Source organism: Columba livia, chromosome 6 (assembly GCF_036013475.1).
Source record: "Columba livia isolate bColLiv1 breed racing homer chromosome 6, bColLiv1.pat.W.v2, whole genome shotgun sequence".
NCBI lineage: Eukaryota > Metazoa > Chordata > Aves > Columbiformes > Columbidae > Columba > Columba livia.
Window position 1 is genome coordinate 19,012,639 of NC_088607.1, and position 26,169 is coordinate 19,038,807.

Sequence of the window (26,169 nt, forward strand, 5' to 3'; positions counted from 1 at the left end):
CTTACTGCTCTGGTGATTTATATTTAAGAGTTTAATGAACTTCAATGAAGTTTTACTTTAAGTCCCAGTTTTGTGGTCTTCTGTGAAAAACAAGCATGGCTGATGTGTAAAGCTGGGGCCTGAGTGCTAGAGGGGTGGGCATTTCCCTGGTGGAGACAGGTAAGGGGTTGGGGTTCCTATTTGGGCCTGGGTCCTGCTCTGTCATTACTTGTATTTCTGACTGTCTGCAAACAGGAAACAGAAAAAATCCCATATGAACGTCCTACAAGATTTCCAGGCAAGTTTTGCATGCCCAATAAGACCAAATAGTTTAGACTAGGATTATTTTGCTGTTGTTTAAAAGTTGATCCATGGTCTTTGCTACTAACCCAAACAGAACTTCAACTTTGGATCATCAGTGTCTTTCATCATTCCTAGTAATAATCAGCTAATTACAGTATGTTAATGCCATGATCTCTCAAGACAAATGTAAACATGTCAATGTGAAGCTGATCTTTATCTCTTGTTATACTGTATTTTTTCACATCATTCTCAAAATTCTGATAGATGAAAGTGAAAGCTTGTGATACATGAGAGCTATCCACAGGAGACCATACACTCAGATTATTTTTTACTGTCACATTTCTCTCCCTAGTGTGTTTATAATAGAAAAATAATACAGAAACCTGAATTACACCAGTGAAGCTGGCATTGAGCAATGTGTTTTGCATCAAGACTGCATAAACATGTTCAAATCCATTTTGAAAATGCCTGTAGTAGGTGGAGCTCCCTCAGAAGAAAATTGCATTCAGAGGAGAGCTAGGGTCACATTTGCCAAAAGACAAGGTAGCTAAGTGGGACCAGGGTTTCCCAGCTACAGGAATAACCTTTGTGGTCTAAACACAGTGATAAATTTAGCATGAGAAGGAATGGCAGAAACCTTATGAAGTACAGTCTCTTCCCACAAGCTTTTCTGTGATTGCTGGATGAGCATCTTGAATTTCCAGACCCACAGACCAAGCAGTCACACTTGATTTTTAGTATTAACTTTAGAGTTGTCCTGGTGGGAAACTAACTTTTCTATTTATAAAGCCACAAGCAGGGAGTTAGTTTGCCAGCTAACATTAACAGCACAACTGCTGAGCTCAACCACTTCTTCAAAGGATTCTGTTCTCTAAATCCTATCTCACCCATCTCTGAAAGTGTGGGTGTAGTGGCAGTGTTAGATTTGAGCTGACCCATCCTAAAAGAGAGAGTTCATTTTGATTTTGGTTCAAAACCCTCGCTCATTGGTGGTAATTTCTTTATCTGAAGTTCAACACCAGCTGGTCACTGCTTTTCTAGCTCTGCTTTCTGGCTACAAGTGGTATAAACAAAAGTACAGAAGTGATACTAGAAATGCTACATACCAGCTGCTGCTAGACTTAAAAGCAACGAAAACACTGAGAGAGGCAAAACATAAATCTAAAATACAATGTTTCTATTTCTGGCTGACCCACTGTGTATTCTTCAGAAAATAAGTCAATTTCTCTCTATTTCTGTCTCTTTGTATTTTAATAATAATGGCATTTGTTTACTCACACCAGCTGAATGTAAAGGAGTTTTAATTACTGTGATTCTGATAAAAGGGAAAAGAAATAACGATCTCCTACAAATCAACCAATCTTCTCACTTCTCACTCATTTTATTATAGGCTGAGTAACATCTAAATTTTAATATGTAAGTAAAGAAGTCGATGATTAGGTTTTCTTGTATCCACAGATAACACTTAAAAGTAATCTAACTTAAAATGTCTTTAGAATGAACTTGTAAGAAAAGAAAAAAGGGATCATGGGACCAAAAAAAATCATAGAATCAAAATTGTTAGTCTCTCACCTCTTATTTCAGTAGCTGCTGTGCCATTTGACCATGCTGTCCACTTATTCCTGTGTTTGCCAATTTCCTGGACTTTGCATATATAATGCCCTTGATCTGTTTGCTGGAGGCTTAGAATAAGAAATTTGTACAATGTTCCATGTTTCTCTTTAAGAAGATGAAGTCTCTGCTTGTGGAAATGATGAGTATAATTTCCATAATACTGGACAGACCCAAACTTTGTCATTTTGATCATCAGATACTCCTGAGTAGGTGATGCAGCAAAGACCCACCGCACAGCCAGCAAGTTGTCTGTCTTTCTCTTTTGAGAAATGTGGCAGTAAAGAGTCGCATTATCTCCCTCAGAGTATCGCACTGTTGGTCCTGGAGAGACTGTCACATTTAAAGCTTCACAAACATCTGCAAAGGAAAGAGAAGCTGGTAAGATTTCACCATGCTGGCACAACAACACCATAATCTGAGCACACAGGTCCATAGCAGGTAAATTGATGGCATCCATTCAGTGCAGCAATTTAATGAGCTTTTAAAGCCTGACACCTCCTGTCTATATGTGAATGTTAAAGATGTTACAATGTCCTCCTTCACTGAGTCTCCTGTAGTATTCATGCTTACACTAATTAACAAGCTAGGGCTGAAGCAGACACCTGGCTGTTGTCATAGGCTCAACGTCACATAATCTTTCGTAAGTCTGAACAATCGTTATCTAAAGCTACCTCGGAGCAAAAGCCAGGGATGTCTTTTGGAAAGCTGTTCCATGACCAGCTCATCCGATGACTTGCGTCCTTGCTAAATTGTTTCAATAGCTAGTTTACACCCATTTGTTCCTGTGCCAACTTTAAGTTTAAATAGTGTTTTCTTCTCTACTGCTTACTTCCTGACTCCATATAGAAAGCAATTATATGGTGCCTCATTCTTTGCTGAGCTAAAGAAGCCAAGCTTGGTTAGTCTCTAGTAGCATCTCCACTTCCCTATTCACATTAGTAGCCCTTCTCTGCATTTCTTACAAACTAAATTGTAGGTTTGGTTGTATTTTTTTTTTTTTTTTAATTTATTTTTATGTTGGAGACAGGAATTATATACCGGTACCTGTGAAATAGTCACAGTACTTCCCAGATTTGAACAGAAATATCCTTGCCTGGTATATCCCAGAATTACATTGTCCTTTTTAATTATATTTTCATATGTGATTATATGTCAGTTTATAATGAAATAATATACTTTGGGTGTTTTCCATTCTTTGTCACTTGCAGTTCAGTTCCTAGTGCATCAAATAAATTCTTATTAATCCCTAAATACATGACTTAGCTTTAATAAATTCTGTTACTTTTTCTGTTACTTTTGTTACTTGGTCCTCAGTTTTTCCTGCATGCTATACCGATCTTATGCTAATTTGATACCCTTCCTTAGAAGATCACTGAAAGACTACTTACCTCCCTATATGCCTGTAACCAGCTCTTCACTTTACAGTTCTCTTTGTGCTCTCTTTTAAATAACATGCTCCCAGCCATAACTATATAGTCATCTCAACTCTGGGTTAAATCTGTCAGATTAATCCTTTTGGCTACAACTTCAGTTTAATCTGACATTATTAGTATGACAAAATACGACAAAAGATAATATTGGGACAAATTATTATTACATTTTTTCATTGATTTCTGACTCTTGTTTTTCTGTTCTTCATTGTGAACCTAGCTTAGACCAGTTGTTTGTCTCTCTCCTTTATTTCTAACATTAGCCAATGAAGGTGAAGGTTAAAAGAAGTTCATAGCTGTTCACTAGAGGTAGATTTTTCTTTCCTGACCTGACTTATACTGGACTGATTTTTGAGGCATGGGAATCAACACTCATTTTATTTCCTTCCTAATGTACACTAAGAATGTTCTTATTAGTCATATCAGAGACTGATCTATTTTTGACCAATGGTATATTGTGGCAATGTGTTCCCTAAATGACTTGTGATGTGTAATCTACCACTCTGATGGCATCCACTAGAGAGAGAACCATATTTCAACAGCAAGCAAGCACTCCCTGCAATACACTCTGCAAAGTATGGAATGTCCTCTAAAATGTGAATATTAAGCTTCTTGTTATGTGAATATGCTGTAGTCAAATACTAATGAGAATTGCAACTCTGGAATAATGATTTTTTTATTTCTGGAGACTTCTCTAGCACATCAGCTAGGAACTTTTTAACAAAGGGGATGAGCGTTTTGGCAGAGACTCTTGTCTGACATCAGCTCCTGAAACACAAACATATATTTATCTTCAAAATAAGCAAGTAAAGCATTTCCATTCTATTTCTGAAGGACTGTTGGAGGCAGAAGCACTGGTTTTATGCCCCAGTGAAGCCATGAAATGGAGTGGTGAATTGAATGACCTTATTTAAAGTAAATGCACTGAATTAAAGAAATTACAATGCAGCTGTTTAAGAAGAGCCCTCTGAAAATTAATAGTAAAAAAATTGTTTAAAATCATTTCAATAGAAAGCTCTATTGAGTGGTATTTTTTCCAAGTAGACATTACTTCTATTTATGAGGAAGAAAATAAATTGTATAAAGAAAGGCTTTTTTAAATTATTATTTCTTTAAGAAAAGACAGTTAAGTATGGCTTAGATTATTTATATAATTATCTGTGCATGATGTTGCTGTGTGCAATTCCTCTAAGTGCCAAAGAAAGATATTATTTTGGATTGTAGAAAGCACACAAGTAGAACAGGATGTTGAAATTTAAAATTAAGGCTGAATACCACCAAAAGCTTTCCAAGCATGCAACTTCACTTGCTGGAGCTATCTGAACTGGGTGCTTTGCAGGCAGATGTGAAGATAGGATGGTTTCCTCTGCCACTGAAATTAGAATAATTTTTTGAGGTTTTGCTGCTCAGAAGATAAGGAATAAGTTTAAGAATTTGGTTCACTTTTGGAGATTCTAATAATTACTTAGGCTATAAAAGTTTATTCAATCATTTGTAAAATGTGGTTTGGTTAAATGAAAAACAAAGTTTTTCTACTGAAATTATGCACATCGTGAAAACTGTAAAGAAAAACAATTATGTCATTTTCCTGACATGTGAACTTCTTTTTCGAAAAAAGCTGGCTAGGATTAATTGTGGAATACAGTCCCAAAATAAAAGGCAAAAGAAGCATTGCTTAACTCAGAACTAGGCAGATTATAGTGCCAAAAAGTACCCAAGAGAAAATACAGAGGAACTCAGATGTGGTGATGATGGAAGCCTCTACAAGAAGATAAAGCAGCATTGTACGTGGAGCCTCTGATCCCTTTCTAGATGTTTATACTCATACAGACATTGGTATTTTATACCTAGGGCTTCTGGTTTTCCCCTGGGTACTTTTTATAAGGAAATATCAAATTTTGCCTCCTTCATGTTGGAAAGCTCATTTACTTCAGAGGGCCAGTTGCTTGAAGGTTTGTCTGATCAGTGGGAGCCCATCTCCTGATCTTCCTTTTGTGGCTCCTATTGGTGTGGCTGTACAAGTGCAGCAATGGGGAGAGCTTTGGAAATGTCCTGATGCTTTTACCATGGTCTTATCTCAAGTTGAACAGGGTCACGTGGTGCTTTATTTAAAACAGAAAAAAAGTGCCTGTATGACTCTATCCTCTTGCTGCCATTGGAGTAGGAATAGTGATGGATTTTGGAGGAAAGAGGTCATTCACCTCTTATGTGGAAAGGAGAAGCCTCATTCAGAGCACCCAGACACTAGAGGAAATGTTCCTCCTGTCTTTAGCAAGAGCTGGATCAGCCCCAGTGTGAGCTTTACCCTTGTAATGTGTTCCTTGCCAAGACAGGGGACTCCTCCACACCTTGAAAGCAGGCTTGTGTGCCAACAGAGCACTGAATTTCTAGACTTCACATTGCTGAGTAAAGTGAGTAATCACTGGTTTTCTTCTCCTGCCTTCTCAGTATAGATAGCATGGTGTAACTGCTCAGGTGGAGCACATCACAAGAGTTTGTCTTCCTTCTGCTTGGAAAGGGAAACTATTTGTAGAAAAGGGGAGGAGAGTGAGTCAAAGACGAGGGTTCCTTTGTAGTGTACTTAATTGCCAAACATGTCTCTCACTTTTATTTGCAACCAGCTCACTCACCCCCATTCCAGTGTTTTAGCTGTTTGTTTTTTTGGTACCCTCCACCTGCATGTCTCACTAGCCTATTGGGAGTAACCTGAAGGTTACTGCTGACTAAATCCTGTTTTGAAAAATCCTGTTCTGAAAGCAGTCAAGTTCTGCTTACATCACTTCAATTCCAATTATTAGCTAGGTTTGTCTGCCACGTTACATAGCAAAACCCTTTCACGGAACTGTCAAGAGTAACAAATCATATTTTTAGCAATTAGAAACCTGTCTATGCCAGGGCTGTCCCCTCTGTCTGTGCTGGAACAGCAGCAAAGGACTCACAGTCACTACTGGGACCTCAGGTTTAGTGGGCAGATTCAGTGTAGCTGTGTTTTTGTGGAAGAATCCCAACTGCTTTGGTGCAGATACTTCACACGTAGAATTGCTCCTGTCCACTACTACTCATGATCCAAGTTTAGTGTTACATACAGGCTCCTCTTCCTTCCCCCATGGACACTGGTGGGCAAAATCTGCAACCCACCCTTCAGGGCTGAGACAACTTTCTCCTCAGCCCCTGCTGATAGCTAAGGGACTAGAGAGGCGTGCCATCAGGGTAGTTTCCTTCTGATCTCAGATTTACATGACCAGAAGCATATGAGATGGTTTTTATCCCCATTGTAGTTTGTTCTATGAAACAATGTTACTGTCAAAGCCTGTTTTATTTTGACTTTTCAACAATTAAAAAGTAAGAAGAGCAGATGAGCCAGGAAGAAGCAAAGTTCTTTGTTTAAATAAAAATAATTATAAGCTGACTAGCAAGATCACCAAAAGCAAACAGCTGTTTTTTCAGTTGAACAGATGTGTCTACAAGTTTCACAAGTCAAAGTCCTCCTTCAAGAAAGCTTCTGCAGTGACTGAAGATGGACTTGAACCCAACCTCTGTCTCCACCACCTCCTGCCCTTTTGAGGTGGAGATCTCTTTCATTAACCCTGAATGAGCAAGACTTCCCCACCCCCTAACACTCAATGCACCTTGGAGTTCAGATCCAGACTCTGTGTCCATTTTGCAGGTTTAGGATGCAATGCTGGCCAATGCAGCTTTCGATTGGGAGGCATAAGGTCTTGAACAGAGGTTTTTGACATGTGATCAACTGGTTTGCTTTCTACTAGATGTCTGTTAGATCTAGGCACCTGAGAAAAAAAGTGCCAAACCTCTCTCTGCCTCAGCTTCACCTGCAGTTGCTTGGTGCAGCTTAATATTTTCCTGCCTCTCACAGAAGGCAGCAGAGGAAATACTTTTGTAAACTTCTGCATGGGAAGGTTTTTCTGTTTGTTTTGGTGGGATTTCTTTGTTTGTTTGTTTTCTTTGTGAAAGCACAGTTGTGGGTCAGGTAGCTTTGCAACAGCCGGGAAAGGCGGTGGCAGAGCGGGGTGAGAGACCTGCCCGGGGCGGGGGGCGGCGGGAGTACCCGCTCCTGGCCGTGCTGCCGGGCTCCCCCGGGAGGCACCTCCCCTCACCCCCAACTTCTCGCTAAGCCCCCTCTCCTGGTGTCCGAGCCCCGGGCGCTGCCGCGGCTCGGAGCCGCTGCCCAGCCCATTCCCCGGCGCCGGCGGCGTGGGAACGACCCGGACCCTGCTCCGCGGCGCGAGAAGGCGGGCGGTGGAGCCCGGGGTCCCGAAGGCGGCCGAGGGGGCTGCCCCGTCCCGGCCGGGAGGTGCTGCCCGGGCTGGGCGCCAGCCGCTTCGCGCCCATGATGTCGCTTACCTGGGGCCAGGGCCGTGGCCAGCAGGGCGGCCAGCGCCGTGGCCAGGAGGCTCATGGCCCGTGGGGCGCCGAGTCCCGTCCCGTCCCTTCCCTCTGCCGAGCTGCCTCCCTCCTCTTCTCCCCGGCCTCTCGCCTCCTCCCCGCCCGGTCCTCCCTTCTCCTCTTGCCTTTCATCTCCTCCCCTTTCTCCTCCTTTTTTTCTGCTTTCTTCCTTCCCTCTCTACTTCTCTGCTCTTCCCACAGTCCTGCCCCCTGTTCAACTCTCCTCCTCTTTTTCTCGCCTTCTTCCTCTCTGTTTTTTTTCTCTCCACCAAGCTCAGGCCTGTGGAGTGGCACTGGGACTAGATAGGGCTGCTCCATCTATAGTCTGTGTGATCCGCTCTGTGCACACATCCTCTGCCTAGAGGTTAGGGGGCTGTGCAGATGGTGAGCAGGAAGCTCACCTCTCTGAGCACAGAAAGCCTCTTTGCAAGTGGCCGAGGGAGCCTGACAGCGGGGGGTGGCAGGACAGGGTGGTGGGATGGGGGAGGCTGTGTTACGCATCCTCTCTGCTTTCCTGGAGGTGTTTGAAAATTTGTAGACCCTCAGACTCATTCATTTCATCCCACTCCTTAACTGGAGTAGGACCACTATTTCCAGCCAATGCTAGTTCATGTCTGTCTCCTTTTCTGTGGGCTCTGCTGGTAGCAGCATGGGGACAAGAGGGTCTGGGCAGTAGGACTGGCCCTCCAGCAGTTATGGGGATGGATGCTGTAAGCTGGACACTTGTGCTAGGATATTACTCATGATGCTCTGGTGTTGGGATAATTTTGCTCTCTTATATGGTAGCATAACTACTGACTGTGGACATTCACCCTCTCTCTAAAAAAGTCCTTAATCAACTGATATAGCAGATTAGGCTGCATCACCCCAAGGTCACTGTGCTTGTTTTGTCACATGGTACTATAGGTACTATTTCTAGGCCAGAAAGGACAAGGGAAGTTGATATCTGGCAGTCTACTCTTGCCCTTCCCTTTTGCTCCTTTTGGAGGTGTTTATAATTTGAAATCCCATGAATCTTCAGAGTCATGGACATAATCCTTCTACTAGCAGGTATGATGGATTATACCTGATTTTAGTATTCACATTTCATGAACTGTGGATGATACAAACACTTTGGTATTCCTCCTTCCCTGGATAGGAAAATTATTACTGATTTAGCTACTCCACTCCTGTCCTAGTAATCCCTGAGGCAGGATAATAAATTTCTGCTTTTAATCATCACAGAAAATTGAACATTTGCTTCATCTGACCCTTTTGAGACTGAACACTGCCTTTAATAGATGTGGAATGGAACAGAAGATGTGTGAACGTGACTTGATGGCTATATGGCTTCTTCGGGCCATCATGTAATTCTTTTAATTTAGGGACAGACTTCTGTGTTGGTACAGCAAAGGCTCTTTGCAAAAGAATGGCATCTCAGGATTATGCCCAGAACAATCAGCAGACCTGGGGAAACAGGCAGTTGTTAAAAGTTGTACTGACTGGGGAGCTAATTAAGATCAGAAGATTTGTGACTATTCTATGAACATGATAAAGGGAAATTCTGTCAGAGAGAGAAGCTAATTCTGAAAGAAACAAACAAATTCACAAAAAGAGTACCAACAATTATTCACTTTGATGGTCCCAATGGAAGCTCCAGCTCAGGCAATCCTTGGACTGCGGACTGGGGGGTAAACCAGGGATGACTGATTTGCCTGTTCTTTTCCAAAGCATTTGCTGCTTGCCATTGTTGGATAAAAGATATTAGGCTGGTTGGATGTTTTAGACCTTCTTATATGATTCTGCTAGGCTCAGTTTGCCTCACCCCATGTATCTCATAAATTCATTCAGTCTACTAACCATTTAATGGTGTGTACAAAATGCTGATGTAGAGATATCAATAAGGACTGCCTAAGCTCTCATGTGAGTGCCTGGACCCTACAGAGCTTATGGATGCACTATGAGAATCAGTATCAACGTCTGTGTCTTTGAAACCATCCCAGTTACTGGTGGCACTGTTTCTTTAGTTGCATCAGGAACCCTAATGGGCTTTGAACAAGGCTGAATTGATTACTTGATGAAAAGGCTTAATATGATATATTTGCTTGTGATAGATAGATATAAGGGTCAGAGACCCACTTGGGCTTCTCCAGTCACACGGGCCTGCCAGTTTACTGAAAACCTATTCTTTCTGTTTTGCAGCCTGTGATTTCTGTACCTTTAACATCTCCCCAGGCATTGTGGATTCTCTTTTTTGTGTAGAATTCCTTACTTGGTTTCTCCCGTACTGAAAGACCTTTGTTAACATAAGAACATGCAAAGTGCTTCTTACTCTTAAGGGGATGTTTCTTTTAAATTTCAGAAAGTACTTTAAAAGGTGGTTTAAGCTGAAATGCTTTTATATTTGTCATTGCATAAATAAACTCAGGTGATGCAGCCTTTCAGATTATTTTTTACCAAGGGAGAGCTTTTCTTTGCACAGTTAGGAATGGGACGTGTAAGCTTCTATGCATGAGCCTCTCTCTTGCCACTAGCGTTCTGGCAGCAGCATTTGTTAGGCAGCACAACACCTAACATACCTATTTACATTTTGCAATTTCTTGGGATATAGTCATGGGCTAGACAAGAGTTTAGTGAACAGTGGAGAAACATAGACTACTGACTTACCGTCTTCTCAGATTTGCTGCTGAGTTGTTGGATACTTTTACCCAAATCTGTTCCAACCTCTGGGCTGCAGCTGGGTGATCTGTAACTTTCCTTTATGCCTGGATTGGAATGGTTTGCTAATAGAACTGGGGCAACCTGCATGAAAGGTTACAATTGTAATTTGCATTGTTTCACTGTTAAAACCTTTCATCCCTTCAACCCATTTGTAGCAGCTGAGATGTTTCTGCTTTTGTAAAACAGTCATTCAAGCTTGTTGATGCCTTGTACCTGATGCTGTCTCAGTTTACCTGTGCATTAAAATTCCTAGAGGACACCTGAAAGTGCAGTACGATTCCATTTTTCACTCATAGGACAGACACACGGGTCTGTAAGCCAGTGCACCTCCCTTAGCTTCTCTGGAAGTGTGCTGACGCACACGAGCAGAGCCTCTGACCCGTGGGATACGGCTGCCTCGGCTTTGGCAGCACCTACGTGGCCTCATTTCCTGCCAGAATGGGTCTGCTCTGATGAGGAAAGTGCCTACTCAGCACTCGGTGCAGCTGACACAGCTCAGACTGCTTTCTTGCGCAGAGCTTGGAGCCACTCTCTCCCTGGGGGCAGTGTTATTGAAATTATCAGCCTCAGTCACTCTGGGTAAGACCTGCTGTGCAAATTCTCTTTGCATCCTTGCAAAGTCACATCTAACAGAAGTAGCCACAGCCTCTTGGCTTCTGCTATCCTATCCTCCCTCCTTAGCTGCTATTCTTAACTTGCCTTCTATTGAAAGGTCTTACTAATGTCTTCAAATCTGTCTCCAAAAACTCATGCAGGATTCCTGTGAGCAGAATTGTGCCTTGCCCTTACAGCAATATTGCAGTACAGTATGTTGTTAAGGAGACTTCTGTTTGTTCTGGGTGATGTATGGGATCTTGCTACCCAGCTGCAGCAAAAAAAAAAACTGCCTCTGTCAATTTCTGTTTTTTACTAGTAATGATCACGGCTGCTGCAGCTTAATGTTCTCCCACACCTCATCTGGGCAGTGTGCAAAGATGCTATCTGTCTGCCTGAACCTTATCATGGAGACACAAGTTATGGCCAAGTCTTCTTCAGAATCCAGCAACTGGTAAGTCCTATGGCACAAGGAATCCTAATTACAAATGAATAGTCAGTGATTAGAGGTGGATAAAATCCAAACTGATTCAGTGTCGCCAAGCATGGAGGGAGTTTGGATCTTTATTCAAACTTTCCCATCCCTTTAATGGGCCAATTTAACTCTGAATTTTAACAGTCCAGAGCTTCTGAACGGCACATTTTAGGATTAAAAACTCTACTCTGGTATTTTTCCATGGCTATTCTGTGGACTGGTATGTGGAAAATACTGTTTTGTGGATCTGGGTCCACATCAATGGGACAGATGCTACATAAAAGCTTCTAAAATGTAAGCATCATGCTTTTTACGTCTCTGGATATTAAGCAATGTTTACACTGTGTTTGGTGCTTTGATGCTGGTTTGCTTGTTGCCATTTATTTCTGACTGATTGGTAATCTGCTAGATAGGGTGATGCTGTTACTGAAGTTTTCTTTTCCCCCAGTGTAAGGTGTTCTTCCTTCCTTTTCTTTTCAGGGTTGTGAATGAAACTGAGGTATCTGAATTTTTTCTTTTTTCTTTTTTTTTGATGATGCAGCCATACTTTTCTGGATAGGTGAAAACCTTACTATTGATGCTGTAACTCATGTTTGTTCCATTTTCTCTTTCTTCAGATGAGAGCACATTTTTTTTAGTTACTACTTCCATGATTGTGTTTGGAACTGCATAAAAGCACAGGAATTTATGTTTTTCTTAGCTCTTGCTTCAAGTTTCATTATTCGAATTTACAGGGCACTGCTAATCCTGAAAATGTGAGATTTGTGTATGTCTTGCAAAACATGGATGTGGATATTTTATATTTAGAGCCTCTGTCATGTGTACTCTATATCCTTAATTGTGTGCAAGATGTTGAAACCAGATTAAGTCTTGCTGCATCTTACCGTGCGTTGTCATGCACAAAGACATTATCTCATCTTCATACAGTGGCACATAGTAGTGTCATTTGATGACGATTTTAAAAGTCCATTGCAGTTCTAGTTCTGTTCTCTAAAGATATTAAAATGTCATTTTTAGCAGTCCTTATTTTTGGCAGTAGGTGGGCAAATGTCATGCTAAGATGGATTTCAAAGTCTTTTCAGTGCATTAATATGTTCTGGCCTGTGCATTTTCATTAGGCACCTGTCCTAGTTGAAACATTACTGACAGTACTTTGCTCTGAGCTACGCGTTGTGAGCCTGCTGATCCCACTCTGCCTGGCTCAGAATGGGCGTTGACTGCAGAACCACAAGGTCACTGAGAGTTGTCCTGACAATGCAATGTGCTGCCCCCTGTTTTTGCTTACCTGCCTCCACAAAGCAGTGCTGCGACTGAGTTGAGGAAGCATAAGCCTCTCCTGGAGACTGCAGGAGTGTGGGTGATCTGTGAAGTCTCCTGCCTCACGAAATTTGGCCTGTGCTTTCCACACACACTGTGCTGGCAACATATTTAAAATTTTGTGTCCATTATTTGTCTCCAGATCTTCAGTTCAAGAGACATCCCACTGCCTCTTTGTCAACAGGAGATATAATGATGACTCTATCAGGAAAGCAGAATGACCCATCAAGTTCAGTGCCCTCTTTCTGACTGTGGCTGACAGCAAATACTTAAAGAAGTGTAGTATGGGTGGGCAAGCACACAACACTGTGTTCCCAGGAGACTTCCAGCTTCATATGGTTTGCAGCACTCACTGTGTCAGCAAGACATGTCTCAGGCCCTCACTGATCAGACCTAGCCACACTATGTGCTCCTTTATCACTTCATTCTAGGCTGAAAAGACAGAAGTTTGTCAGTGTATCCCTCCTCCCTGGTCAGGGTGGCTCCATGGCTCCCACGGTACTTGATGCAACCCTGATAGGAATAAAGCCTGATCATTACAGAGGGAAAACCTTCTGAGAGGAAGCTAATCATGAAAGAATCACTGAACCTACACAGGGACACTCAAACAGCCACTGCTGTTAGCTGGTACTACATAGCTCATATGAGAAGTCACTCTACAAAAGCAGTGAACTAATAACAGAAGGTATAATGTACATGTCTAGCATTTTTCTGATTATGTTTGGATTTATTGTTTTAAGTTTTTAAACATTTCCTCAACAGTTTTCTCAAATTAGCCCATTTGTCTTGGATGTGTCTTAAGAATAAAGGCTTCAGCATAAATTCCTTAAGCCTACCTGCTTCTGCTCAGGCTAGAACTATTACAAGAAATGTGCCTCTTGCCTTCACCTGGTATTTCTGATCTGCCCTTACCCAGCCACATGGACCGAGGAGAAAGATGGACGTCCAAACAGAGAAAGGAATGGTTATGGAATGCGGGTTTTGCATGGAGGTGAATTAAGGTGAAGAAGCTGATGAGATATGGACCCAAACTACTCAAATATGGTTCCTAACTGATATTACATGCTATATTCCTATGCATTCCTACCTACAGAACTATGATACATTTCAAATCTGCCTTTTCCAGGAAGTCTGTTTGGAAAATTGACTGTGGCGTTTGCACCAGTTCTGTTACCTAACAAGTGGAATCAAATTGCTATCTACACTTTAGAAACTGCTAACCTACCTTTGGAAAGAGTTAAAGTTCGCAGCTGGAAAGCAATTAAAATCTTGAAAAAAACATGCATCAGCTGGAGAGAGCCCAGAGAAGAGCCCAGCAAGGCAGATCACAGATCTAGAAAATATAGCTTGTAATGAAACACTGAGAAGCTGGGATTGCTCAGTGAGGCTTGGGAAACATAATAAATCTCCAGGTATTGTAAAGCTCTTGCAAAGACAGGAAATAAACAACCATCTGTGTCCACTGACAGCAGAATGAGAAACTGCAGATCTAAATTTCAGGAAGTGAGATTAGATATTAGAAAATGCTTTCTAACAGCAAAGTTAGTTAAGGGCTGGTATAGGGAGGTAAGGGGTCTTCATTATGAGAGGTTTTTAAAATATAGATTAGTCAAATGTTTGTCAGAAATGGTCTAAGTATAGCTGATCAGCTTTTCAGAAAGATGTTGGATTAAATGAGATCTGAAGAACTCTTCTAGCACTATTGTCTTTGATACTGTTTTATGCTCTCTCTGTGATGTCTTAGTACAAATACAAAATCCTTGAACAGGCTACAGAAAAGACATTTAAGCTCTTCACATCCCAAGGAATAACAAAATTTTGTCTCTGACCTACTTTGTCCTATTCAGACTCAGATAGCATCCTGCCCTCTTATCTGCATTTTCTACCATGTCCCCCAAGACATTCTTCTGTTTCTGCTTTTCTTAAGTTCAGATAATAAATCCTGCATCTCTGTGTTTTGCATTTTTTTAAACATTCCAGGCTGAAAATAAAGTACCCACGCACATACCCACAGTGAAGAGTTTGTTGTCAGAAAAACAGGGAATCCTTCCCTAACCTCAGGAATGTCCCTGGAAGATGTGCTTGCCTTTTGCTCTGTTGTCAGAAATGGTATTCCTAGACTTTGGCAGCTGCTAACTTTAAAGTAGATTCTTTAAACTTAAAAACAGAAGTAAAAACCTTTCTCTCAGTAAAGATCTTTACCAGAGCAGAGACAGTTTAATCAGTAAGCTCCAGTCAAATTTTGTATGCTATATAGGAATGAGTAGTGGCAGAACTTGGATCTATGAGCTTCAGGAAATAGATGAAACAAGTGGTCATGTTTCCTGATGAGCAGTGGAATAATGAACAAATATCCATTCAAATATCTGGGAGGCAAATGAACTGCTTAAAAAGTTACCTCACTTGTGTTTCTAAGATGATCTCTCCAAAGATTTTTTTTGGCACAGTTTTGATTAAACAAAATATTTGACTTTCATTGAATATTTCATATTGAATATTTTCAGATATGTTCTCTTTCATGTTGTAGGTTAGGGTGTATAGTATTTGCCTTCAAGAGAGAAATGGGCTGATAAACAAGTTAATGGCATCTCCTTCGTGTAGCTGTGCAAAGTATTTTGTGTACTTCATCTTCTTTAAAGGTAAAAATAAGCAGCAAAAGAAATGCTGTCTATGTTTGTTAACGGGCAGAAGCTCAGGTGCCATTTGTTAAAGGATTCTTTGCAGAGAATATGAGAGAAACCACATCTTGCATACTGTACATACCGTATGCTTGGATGCATCCTTTAACCAAACATAGATATTTTTCTTAACAGTATTATGGCCATGTGGATAAGATGTACAGTTGCCATATCACAAAACTAGCTTGTATTTTTCGGTCTGAAAAGCTACCTTGTATAAACACTCAAATTTGCACTCCTCATTAAAAGAAAAAAAGGAATCTGATCTTTTTTCCCTGCATTCCTCTTCTTACGTGAGACGAAATTAGATAAAGTTCCTCATGTACCTCCTAAAGCAGGGAGATGATGAACACTTCAACGGTGAGCCCAAGAAAGGCACCACACTATTTGCACTGTTTGGTGAAAGAGGGGAGGTTCTGACCCATGAAAATCAGTGATTTTGATGCAGTGAAGTAGCAGCCAGATCCCTTTTGGCTGTGTCTGGTCTGATTTGCTGGCTCCACAACTATGCGGAACAATGGCCTGTGCAGGGCAGCAGGGATGTGGCCAGAATTACAAGTGAGTGTCCATGAAATTCCTCTGTGCAAGTATAAAAAGGGGTTTTCCTCTGCACTTTCTAAATGACAGAAAGCCTGTATGAATTATACTCTATGACTCAAGCAAGATGGCTTTGAATTCAGGATTGTCCCCCGGAAACATGGCAAATTATTTTTCCCACCTATGAAACTATTAGAAGCTTATTGTGTTGATTTTAAGTCAGATGTTGGCAAAACTCCCTGGTTTTCGGTTTTGTTGTTATTTGTCCTTTTTTGTGGGCTTGGTTTGTTTTGTTGTTGTTTTTTTTTTGTGTTCCCCCCCCCCCCGATGACTAATATTTGCTCAGTTCAGGAAAAAAAAAAAAAAAAAAACACAAAACCAACCAAACAAACAAAACCAAAATCAAAACAAACACAAGAACAAAAACCACCTCCTGGTGAAGAGTCTATGCATAGAACATTTCTACTCTGATGGTTAAAGTCTGTCAAAAGTTATTAATAATAGGAGTGCAGCATTTTGATGGAGATTGCTGATGGAGAGTGCCAATGATCAGTGGCTGAGTGCAATGGTGGAGGCGGTACAGCAACCTGAACAATAAAATGTGAAATTTTAAAAAGGCCGGATATGAAAAACTTTGGGGAAATTTCCACTGAAGTTTACAACAGTAGTGCTGAGAGCAGCAGCAGAGCTGACACAAGCCAGCTTTTCCTGATGGGCCAATTATATGTGGTTTTGTGTCTCTGCTAAATCTCAGTAGTTGCAGCAGGATGGGGGCTGTTCCTGCCACTTTGAGATTTGTTGGACAGCAGCTAGGAAAGAAGGGTGTCATTTACTGATTTGCCACCATGGTGATTTACCACATTTTTGAGAAAATGGTCCATGAAAATACTTTTTTTTAGGTTCTGTCAGAAGAAAATGGAAAGAAGCAAGATGGGGGGAATGTCTGAGGGTGAAACTTGTGTTACTAAGATAAGTACATCACTTTGAGGTGAAGCACTTCAGGTTGTCCAAAATAACCCTCCTGTAGCTGGTGAAAAAATCACTCCATAGGCATAGTCAATAGCTCTCTGTTGCATTTTATGGGTTTGTGGGATTATATTTAGAAAAGCAATGCTGTTACTTGGAGCAGCAATTTTATCAACACATGTGTTGCCCTCAGAAGATGCTGAGCAAAGGCCTTCCAGTTGGGGGGGTTAGTGCCAAAGACTGTAAACCGGGTGTCCCACACTTGGGGTTGATTTCATCAGGCTGATGAAGGCACTCAATGGTTTGTGTGTGCCTGAGTGGCTATGGAGAGAAAAAATGGAAAGGAGAACTAAGGTCTTTTCCTGGGCCTCACAATAGACATCAGAATGATCTTTTAGGGAAGTCTGTACCTGAAGCTAGGTAACCTGTAAAATTAAATAGGTGGGTGAAAGCATCTTGATTTTGTCTGAATGGCATATAAGGTATATTAGTACCTTGTTGAATGTCTGCTGATGATTCTACTCTTCAGGTCCGATTTTTAAATTTTTTTTTTTTTTTCTTTTTAACATAGGCTCCTTTGTGACTGTCAATGCAAAGGCAATCAACAATTTGACTGAAGTGATAAGCTAGTCATACAGTAAATGATCACAGTGCTAAATGACCATAAACAAGCCATGGCATATGAGAGTAATTTTCAAAAAGGAGGGTATTTGGACATTGTTTTGAAGACTAAAAGATTGTAGGGAAAAAAGGGACGCAGGATACTGTCTTTTAAAAGTAATAGCACACAGTGCAGGCTCCAAAATATTCCATAATTGTTTGTGGTATAGCCTCAGGGTAAGAAAATATTGTCATTAAAGAGAAGTAATTTGAGTGAAGCTGGAGATCATAACATTGCACTTAGTAGTTGCAAATCCATACCTTCAAAACGTGGGTTTCCAATAATACACAGGGACTTTCTCTGCTTCTTTTGATCTGTTAGCATGTAACAAATATACTTTCCTTCTCTGACACTGAACTTAGGAAAGTAAATAAAGTCAAAACCATACTTAAAGCACAGACTGACAGAAAGCATTATGCTTGTATATATGGCAAAGGCACGTGTTATATTTGTCGTTACAATTAAAATAGTACACACATCTGTTTTATGATGAAATGTGAGTAATGCGCCACTAATTATTAACATCTGTAGTTCTTTCTAGCTATGATACTTCCATTTTTGAATGCTGCACATTCTGTGGATTATTAAAATGTGCAAAAGCTCATTTAAAATTTAAATTTAAAAATTATAATACTCTGTGCTGTGCTTTGATTTCAGTTATATAAGCATTTGTTGTCAGGGGCTTTCTGGCTTCTCATGAATTGTCTGGTTTGCCCTCTACAGCAATCAGAACAGATGTTCCACAATTGGACTGATACTTCTTCCCTGCCTTCCTAAGGAAATGGGTGTAAGCTTGCCTCCTCTTTAGGGCATGGGTAGCTTTCCGGCGGGACTGTGTCTAGGAGTAATTGTGTCCTTTCAGCACTCTTTGACAGCTTCCTTATTTCCCAAAAGGTGTCCCTAAAGCCTTCTTTAGTTGTTTTGGTCTCCTTCGCTGATAGTGCTCTGTCTTGATCAGACTTATCATGTGAAGATCAGCAATAAGATTTTCCTTCTTCACTAAGTCTTAGAAAATTTTCTTGTTTCCAGTTAACTGTTCATATATCATAATTCTTATAGTTCTTTTGATGGGCTTTGCCTTTGACCCATTTTATCCTCTGTATAGTGCTAATACAACTGTTCCTGGCATTACACGGACTTGTGCATCAGAGACAAAAGTAGTAAGCATCCCACAGCTGGTGGCCACATTATTTGTTGTAGCCATGCTGTTCACACTCCGCCAGAAGTAGCAATGTTGGTGTTGCTGTCACTGAACTTGCCATGCCTTGCTTGCCATCTCGTCAAGAATTAATGGCTCTTGCATGGTTTTAAACTTTGGGCATGGTTTTGGCTTGTGTGCTGAGCCACATGTTGTTGTTTTGGACTCTGAGCTCCATGGCCAGGTCCTGTCTTGATTACAGTGTTTTTTATATGCTACCGTGGTCACAGAACCAGAGCAGCCTGCACTCTGTACATTTCAGCTGAGTCTGGATTACTTCCTTTATTTGGCAGATTCCAGATGTTTTGCCAGAGTTTATTCCTCGGTCTTTCATGAGCCAGTCTCTAATTTCCGTGTGTTTGTCTGCCTTAATGCCAGTGAAGAACTGTCCTCTTATCAGGGGCCTGATTAGTCAGCTCCCATCCTATCCAATACCCTACATCACACTTACAGAAAAAAATGTTCGTCTTTCAAGTCTTAGGTCTGTTACAAACTCCTTTTACATTTTCTGTTCCACTTTCATTAAAAAAAAAATCTTGTTTCATTTTTGCATGGAATGCAGTCCTCCTTAAGATTCTGCAATCCATTTTCATTGTCTCTTGGCTGTCTCAACTGAAAATGATTTGAAACCTCAAGCATTTGAGATCCTGTTTTTATCAGAAATAAACTGACTTTCTGCCCAGCATCCTTCTGATAGCACTCATTGTTTGTAGCTGTAGAAACTGTGCTGGTCTACTCTAAGAGTTTTTTTACTAGAAGGGAGTTTACCCGCTCCATTATTCATTCCTGCAGAATAGTTTGATTCTCCTGATAATGCACTTTGTCCTGAGATAATGCCAAGTCTGGGAGTCTGACAAACTGTAAATGTGATATCCAATGTATCAGCATTGCTCTTCATGAACCTCCATCAAACTGAACTTTTCCTTCTACATGTCTTGTACCAGCACTTTTTAAAGGCACAGCTCCACACATGCTGTGAACACTCCCATTTCCCCAGGGCATTTACCTTTCCACTCCTCTTTTCTATGCCCCCCAATTGCATTAAGGAGGAGAAAAATTAAGAGCCTAATTTATACTGCAGCCCAGAGCTGTTAATTCCTCCCAGCTGCTTGCAGTGTGTTAATGGACCCAGTACAGATCAAAAAGGAACGGAGGAAATCTGTCCCAATAGTTTCTAAAGCTTCACCTCTGTTGTTAATGACACCATTGAGAGCTAATGAAATAGTTTTCACATACGGGTCTGGTCTCTGCTAAAGCTCATGAGTGTGTGCATACAAGTAGTACTGCATACTCCAATAGGAAGTTTACTTGGGCAAAATTCCCACTGAGGTCATCTGGGCTTTCTCCAGAGCAACCCTTGCCTAATAAATACCTTAATAGCAATAATGATTTAATTTGGAGTTGTAGATAAATATAACAATATTTTAAATTAAAAAAAAATACATGGGCTGTCCTCTGTTCTTGTCTTCACTGCTCTGTCCTGCAGTAATTCCATCAAGTTACTCGCAGTCTTTGTTGGTGTATAACTGATTGCAGAATCAAGCCTCCTATTAACACTTGAAATAACTAATGTAAAAAACTCAGTTTTATACAGCATATGTCAAATATGAATTTTTGTCTTTAAACTAGTGAACAATGTGGCATCGAATGAGTCCAAGAGTATCTTAACCACAAAATAAAATTAAGGACATTTCTTATTTTCCCTAAATGAAGGTGCGATGGCCAGAGTGGTTACAATCTCTGGCCTTTTGCGAAAGGTGTAAGCTCCCTTGTCATGCTAGCAATGAGTGTTTTCAAGACAAATAGAGAACGAAATCTTGCTGCTTTGAGGCTTTTCTTGGTCAGCTTACCTGTAAATAGCTACCAGTCATTCCAGATGAGAGTCAGAAAGGCAGCTGTCTGTGAAAAAAACCTTTCTGTTTTCTTAAATGTGGTTTACCACAGAGTTGGCATGTGTTGGTTGTGTCAGTCTGAAGGGCTGAATTGGCTTGTTTTAATTTGTGGACATTTTCCTACTTCTTGTGCTGGGTGTTGTGTATTTCAAGTATAAGCAGATATGTCTTGTGAGCAACAGAGAGAGAGCAACCTCCTTCCCAACAGATTTGTGTTATGTTTTTGGTTGACTTATTAGCTAAATAAGGCTATGGCTATTATTAGGTGTCAGGTAATCTGTGAAAAGAGATCTAGAGAATGCCCTAGAGTTGGGAAAAGCTTCAAATGGTGTTTTTTGTCTTCCTAGGAATTAGTATCCACACTATGGAGAGAACTGATAATGTCTCTTTATAGCTGTTTGTCTTCATGAAGCATACCGGTATGTAACCGTCTTGGAGGCTTCTGCCCTTCTGTCAAGTTCTGACAGAAACTGGCCAATCTGACTCAGGGTGACTTGGCCTGAGTTCCAAAATTCCTTGAAATAAAAGATTCCCCAAATTCCAGCACTTTATAGTCGATCCGTGATATCAAACATGAAGTTCGAAAGGATCTGCCATGGGCAGATTGCTATCAGGTGTTGCAGGTAATACCTAGAGTTCAGCTGTTCCAGTGACTAGTTACGATGCTCTGAATCCACACTACAGTTGGGCTGCAGCCAGCTGTGTGTCAGGATTAGTCTGCTTTTGCTCTCTTGACTTGCAGTTTAGACAAAGTCTATATGACCCTGCTATGGTAAAGTAATTAACATTGCTTTAACACTGGATCTGCTTCTCCTCTTGTGCCTTATAACATCACACAGCTCAATTGCTTTGATTTTCTCTTTATTTCCCCCAAGCATAATAGAGGCTAGTTTTTACCTTCAGTATGAAGTTGCATTGATTACTTTAATGCTATTACATTAGTATCAACTGGCAGTGTCCAAAAGAACTAGAAGGCACAATCCAGAATGAAACAGAGAAGACATTCCCAGCTGGCAGGCCACAATCAGGTACTCCAGTTAGATACAAGGTTTTTCCCAGGAAATTGCAGTATGGAAAATAGGAACTTTGAGAACTGTGAGGAAGTCCATGTATACTATAAAATTCTGTAGTATGTAGAAATTCTGCAAATAAATATGTAAATAATTCCCTTTCCCACTGAATTCTTAGAGTTCTTACCCAAGACAGAGAAAGCATCCTATTGCCCAGAGTCCTTACTGTGTGCTTAACTCGTGGAAGAAGGGATTTTAAGGAGAATTTCTGTAGAGCTCTGTGTACTTCCTATCAGCCTTTCCCATGTGGGAATCAAGCCATTTATGTATACAGTTCCTGACTCTGGGGCAATTAAATTCTCAGCATAATGTTATATTAACACAGAATTCAGTGTGCCTAATGACATATTAAATCTTCCTAAATTATAGCTAAATTACAAAAAGGACTAATTTACCAAAACCAGTTAATAAATGTTTAGAAAAGGAAGCTAATTGAATTATCCCTTGTTTGTCAGAGACAGATAATCTCCTTGTGAGAAATCTCATTTTTTCTGAAGCATGATTAATTGGTCTGACGAGTCAGAGATTATGACAAATGACGCAGGAGGAGATAATAAATAAGTCAGTAGGAAGGCTTGGGAGCAGAAGACTAGCAGCTGCTCTTTGGTTTGAAGCTCGGTGCTGCTTCTGGATTCACCCTGACCCTGGCGTGTTTTCCTTGCTCCTGCTGCAGACAGTCCACACAGCAGTCAAAACCACCCTTTGCTCCTTTCCCCAACATCCTTTAAGCCTCAGCCAGATTCAGATCAGTAGTACCACCTCCCCAACAAGGATGCCTGAAAAACCACATGCTTCTAGGCCAATGATTGGGTTTTACTTACTCAGTAATCAAGGACATGTGATGAATTTATTTCTCCTTAGTCACGGAGGGAAGGCATTGTGGCTCACACGGAAGGAACAAGTCACAGCTTCATCTTGTTGCCACTGAACTCAACAGAGAAATTAAAATCTGTTGAAGCAGTGCTCAGCTCTGAATGCAAAGTGAGTCTAAACCCTTCAATGTGAGGTATCCAAGGGACTACACTACAAAAATCTACACTCCTTTAAGAGAAGGCTTCGTCATGTGCACTGAGATGGCTCAGTTTCAGTGCATGTTTCTGAGCCATGGTGCTATTGTGGCTCAAACTCCAAGATCCAACAATGAGCAGAGAAGAGCCAAAGGTGGCAGGTGTGTGGGTGCACCAAGCTGCAGGCTGCTCCATCTGGCTACAAACCAGGGGTGAGGCTGGTGCTGAGGTGCCAAATAAGGTCTTTTGTTCTTCCTCTCATAAGTATCTGATCTGAGCATCTTTCAGTCTAATTAAAAAAGCACAGGGAAAGGGTGTCAAGATTCAATCTTAATGTTTGAACTCTGTGTATAATGTTGCCTGCTTTCATCATTTTGTCTGAAAAGCCTAGCAGGTGGTTGAAATGAATGAAAAGTTTATTCGTTTTGTCGATGATATATCATGTGGGCTTGAGAATAATTTTATTTTTGCACCCTATTGTATGTGTATATCATGCTATTTAACAGAGACTAGGTTTGAGTTATTGTCTCATTATCATTATTTGGAAATTACTATGAATTAGATCTATATTATTTATTAATGTGTTGCATTTGTATCTGGATGATAATATTCAGGGAGACTGACTATAGGAATCATTTCTATGCAGAGGATGCAGGACTGGGGCAGTGGTCTTGTTAGGTAAGTTTAAAAGAGGTCTCAGTATAGTGGGGAGAAAGGGAATGGAGATGGGTAAACTCATTACTATTGGCATTGCCTAGTAGTTGGATATACATGATATTTGTATTTAAATGCATACTTTACATATACTCTATGCCTCTAACTCACCTCTGCCAGTCTCTAGTGGAAAACATTTGTATATAAGTTCCTAGCAATATGCAGTTGGATTTTCCTGCGCCACATCTTGGAGTAATTTTGAGAGGGGATTCAGGGCCAGGCTTTTGCCATTAGTGAGCCAGGAACTTCTTGGGCTCAATGTGTGTCACAGGAAAGGAACTGACTCTCCAGTATCAAGCAAGTATGGGCCTGTTTTCTCCTGAGTTTGTATTCATAACTCATTCAAAAATCCATAAGCACGCTCAAAATAATCCTGACAGTTTAGAGGTTAGTTTGTTGTTTGGTTTGTTGTTGTAGTTGTTTTGGAGATATTTTTGGTTCGGCTGGTTGGGGTTTTTTGTTTTTTTGATTGTGTTTGTTTTTTTGGTGGTTTTTGTTTTGTTGTGGGGTTTGTTGGTTGGTTGGTTGGTGTTATTTTTTTTTTTACTTTTATTTTTTAAAATTAGTACTATTGACCTCCCAGTTTCTTTGCCTTTAGGATATAGCAGAGATCAGAGCTTCTAACTGTTCTCTACAGCCTCAAGAGCAAGGTATATTTTAAATTAAAGGGAGGTTGCCACAGCCACGTGACCTAGTGTCTCAAGTAGAGTATCAGATAGTACAAAACTTCAAGTTAAATAATGACTGTTGGCAGCACCCTGCTTTTTCTGTTGTTCCTAATTCTGCTAAAGCAGTGATTTGAGGTGACTGTAAGTTCACATATCTTGCCTTTTCCTGTGCAATCACTTTTTCCCCCTTTACTACATCAGTTAGTTCTCTCTTATACTTAGTACTCCTTTATATCATCAGTGTGCTTATCTGAAAAAGCAATTTCCCAGGCATCCCCAGCCAAGTCCCTGCAAACCTGCCCCTGTCCCCAGTCCCATACCAAATGCATCCAGTTAGGTCCTCAGAGCCTCTCCAGCTTTGCTTTGAGTGCTGCATCCCTTTGCAGGAAGGAACAGAAGCTTCCAGCGGGGACAGACCCAAACGAAACAGCCAAATACCTGCAGTTTTTGAGACTTGAGGTCAGGGGCCCTTCCTTAGGACTAGAAGATGCCAATGGCCTCCCAAAGAGGGACCTAATTTGGAATAACAAGGTCACAAAGCTGTTGGAGATACCTAGTGTGTGAGGTGCATATTCAACAAGCAGCTTGCCCAGCCTTCATGGTTGCTTTGCCAGTTGCTGTCAGAACTGCTCATCATGTGAATACACAGCTACCTTTCCTTCTAAGTAGCTGGTTTGTGTTTTGTATACTCTTCAAGGTTGCAGCTCCTTTAAGGGGTCCCTGCAGGAACCCTCGTGTGCTGACCACAGGTTTCCATTGCTTCCCTGGTGTCACTCTAATCAGTTTAAACATCAAGCAGCTTAAAACATACAGGGTTTGTTCCCAATAGGGGTGAATAGTCAGTGCTTTATATTCATTGGAGCATTTCAGCCAGTTTTAATCACAACAGAGTATGTTGCATCTGGTCCCAGCCCTGTGAGTCCTCCCTCAGTACTGTGGAGTAATTGAAGAATATGATTAAAGGTAACTATTTTAATTGCCCATTGACTCAGATGATAGATTTCTGAAAGCACTGAGTAGAATCTGATCTGTAAAGGAAAGGCCTTGTGGATTGTCTGCATCAGGACAGAATTGTAATCAGCAGTGGAGTGAGGGATGAAAATGTCTTCTGCAAGCACTGTATGGATTACGGAGGGGAAGCATATTTTTTAACTGAATGCAGAAGACAGAATCTGTGCAATGTGTCAGTCTGCCTGTGAAGCATTTGGTCTTGTTATTAGTCCACATGGTGTTCAACCCCAGTGCATCCTGTTTGATGCAATTGTGAGTGAAAGCACAGGGTTCTCCAAGGCTTAAAGCCTGTAATATGAGAACTGAGACCATATATATTCGATAAGGTGAAATGCTTAACACCTAACCATTCCAAAACCAGCATTTTTATTGGAGGCAGCAGTAAAGAAGAGCAATGCTTTAATAATTAGGTCACCCACATTGAACTTGGAAAGCATTGTCTGTATTCTCTGCTCTGCTTATCCTGCATTGGCCTTTGGTGCAGCACTTGGGCTGCTCCATGTCTCATTTCCCCTCTCTGTAAAGAGAGGACATGCCTTCTTAGGAGTACATGATCTGCTTTCATGTTGTGTTTGTAGTGACTGTTCGCTGATGTAGTGACAGGGAGGGCAAAGGCCTTTGTTATTTTTTTTATATATATGTATATAGTATCTATGGAATCAACTACTTCTGACTGACTGTGGAAGGAAAGCACATTGGAAGATATTAAATTCAACAGAACTAATTTTGACTTAGTGACATTAGGCAGAAGTTTGCTGTGGGGTGGTAGGATCTTCTAGGTAAGCACTGGCACATACTTGCATTGGTTTTAGACTTCATCTAAATGTTTGCTATTAGCCACTGTGCCAAAGAGGCTGTTGGAGATGATGGATTTCAGTCAGTCCAAGGCTGGCTATTGTGATATTCCCTATGTGTAACTAGTGTTATTTTCAGAAGTCTGAAGCCTCCATA

At 40.9% G+C, this 26,169-nt stretch overlaps 2 protein-coding genes across 11 annotated transcripts in view; one reads left to right on the forward strand and one right to left on the reverse strand.

The window, feature by feature from the left end:
* The window catches only part of VSTM4 (V-set and transmembrane domain containing 4), an 87,054-nt gene extending 79,164 nt beyond the window's left edge, over positions 1–7,890 (reverse strand). For 2 of the 10 annotated variants that reach the window (XR_010473504.1, XM_021285301.2), the window contains exons 1-2: positions 7,689–7,881; positions 1,855–2,253 (exon numbers count right to left, since the gene is read on the reverse strand). Coding sequence is in view for 8 of the 10 variants with exons in the window: in XM_021285301.2 (XP_021140976.1) it covers positions 1,855–2,253; positions 7,689–7,743 (454 nt within the window). In the remaining 2 variants the exon portion in view is untranslated. Of the gene's footprint in view, positions 1–1,854; positions 2,254–7,688 lie in introns of all 10 variants that reach the window. The other 8 variants (XM_065067385.1, XM_065067387.1, XM_021285191.2 and 5 more) reach the window with 6 other exon arrangements.
* Positions 7,891–10,794: 2,904 nt separating this feature from the next.
* Positions 10,795–26,169, forward strand: part of C6H10orf71 (chromosome 6 C10orf71 homolog) — a 90,609-nt gene continuing 75,234 nt past the window's right edge. The window contains exons 1-2 of the mRNA XM_065067395.1: positions 10,795–11,009; positions 11,344–11,478. The gene's annotated coding sequence lies outside the window, so the exon portion shown is untranslated. The remainder of the gene's footprint in view (positions 11,010–11,343; positions 11,479–26,169) is intronic.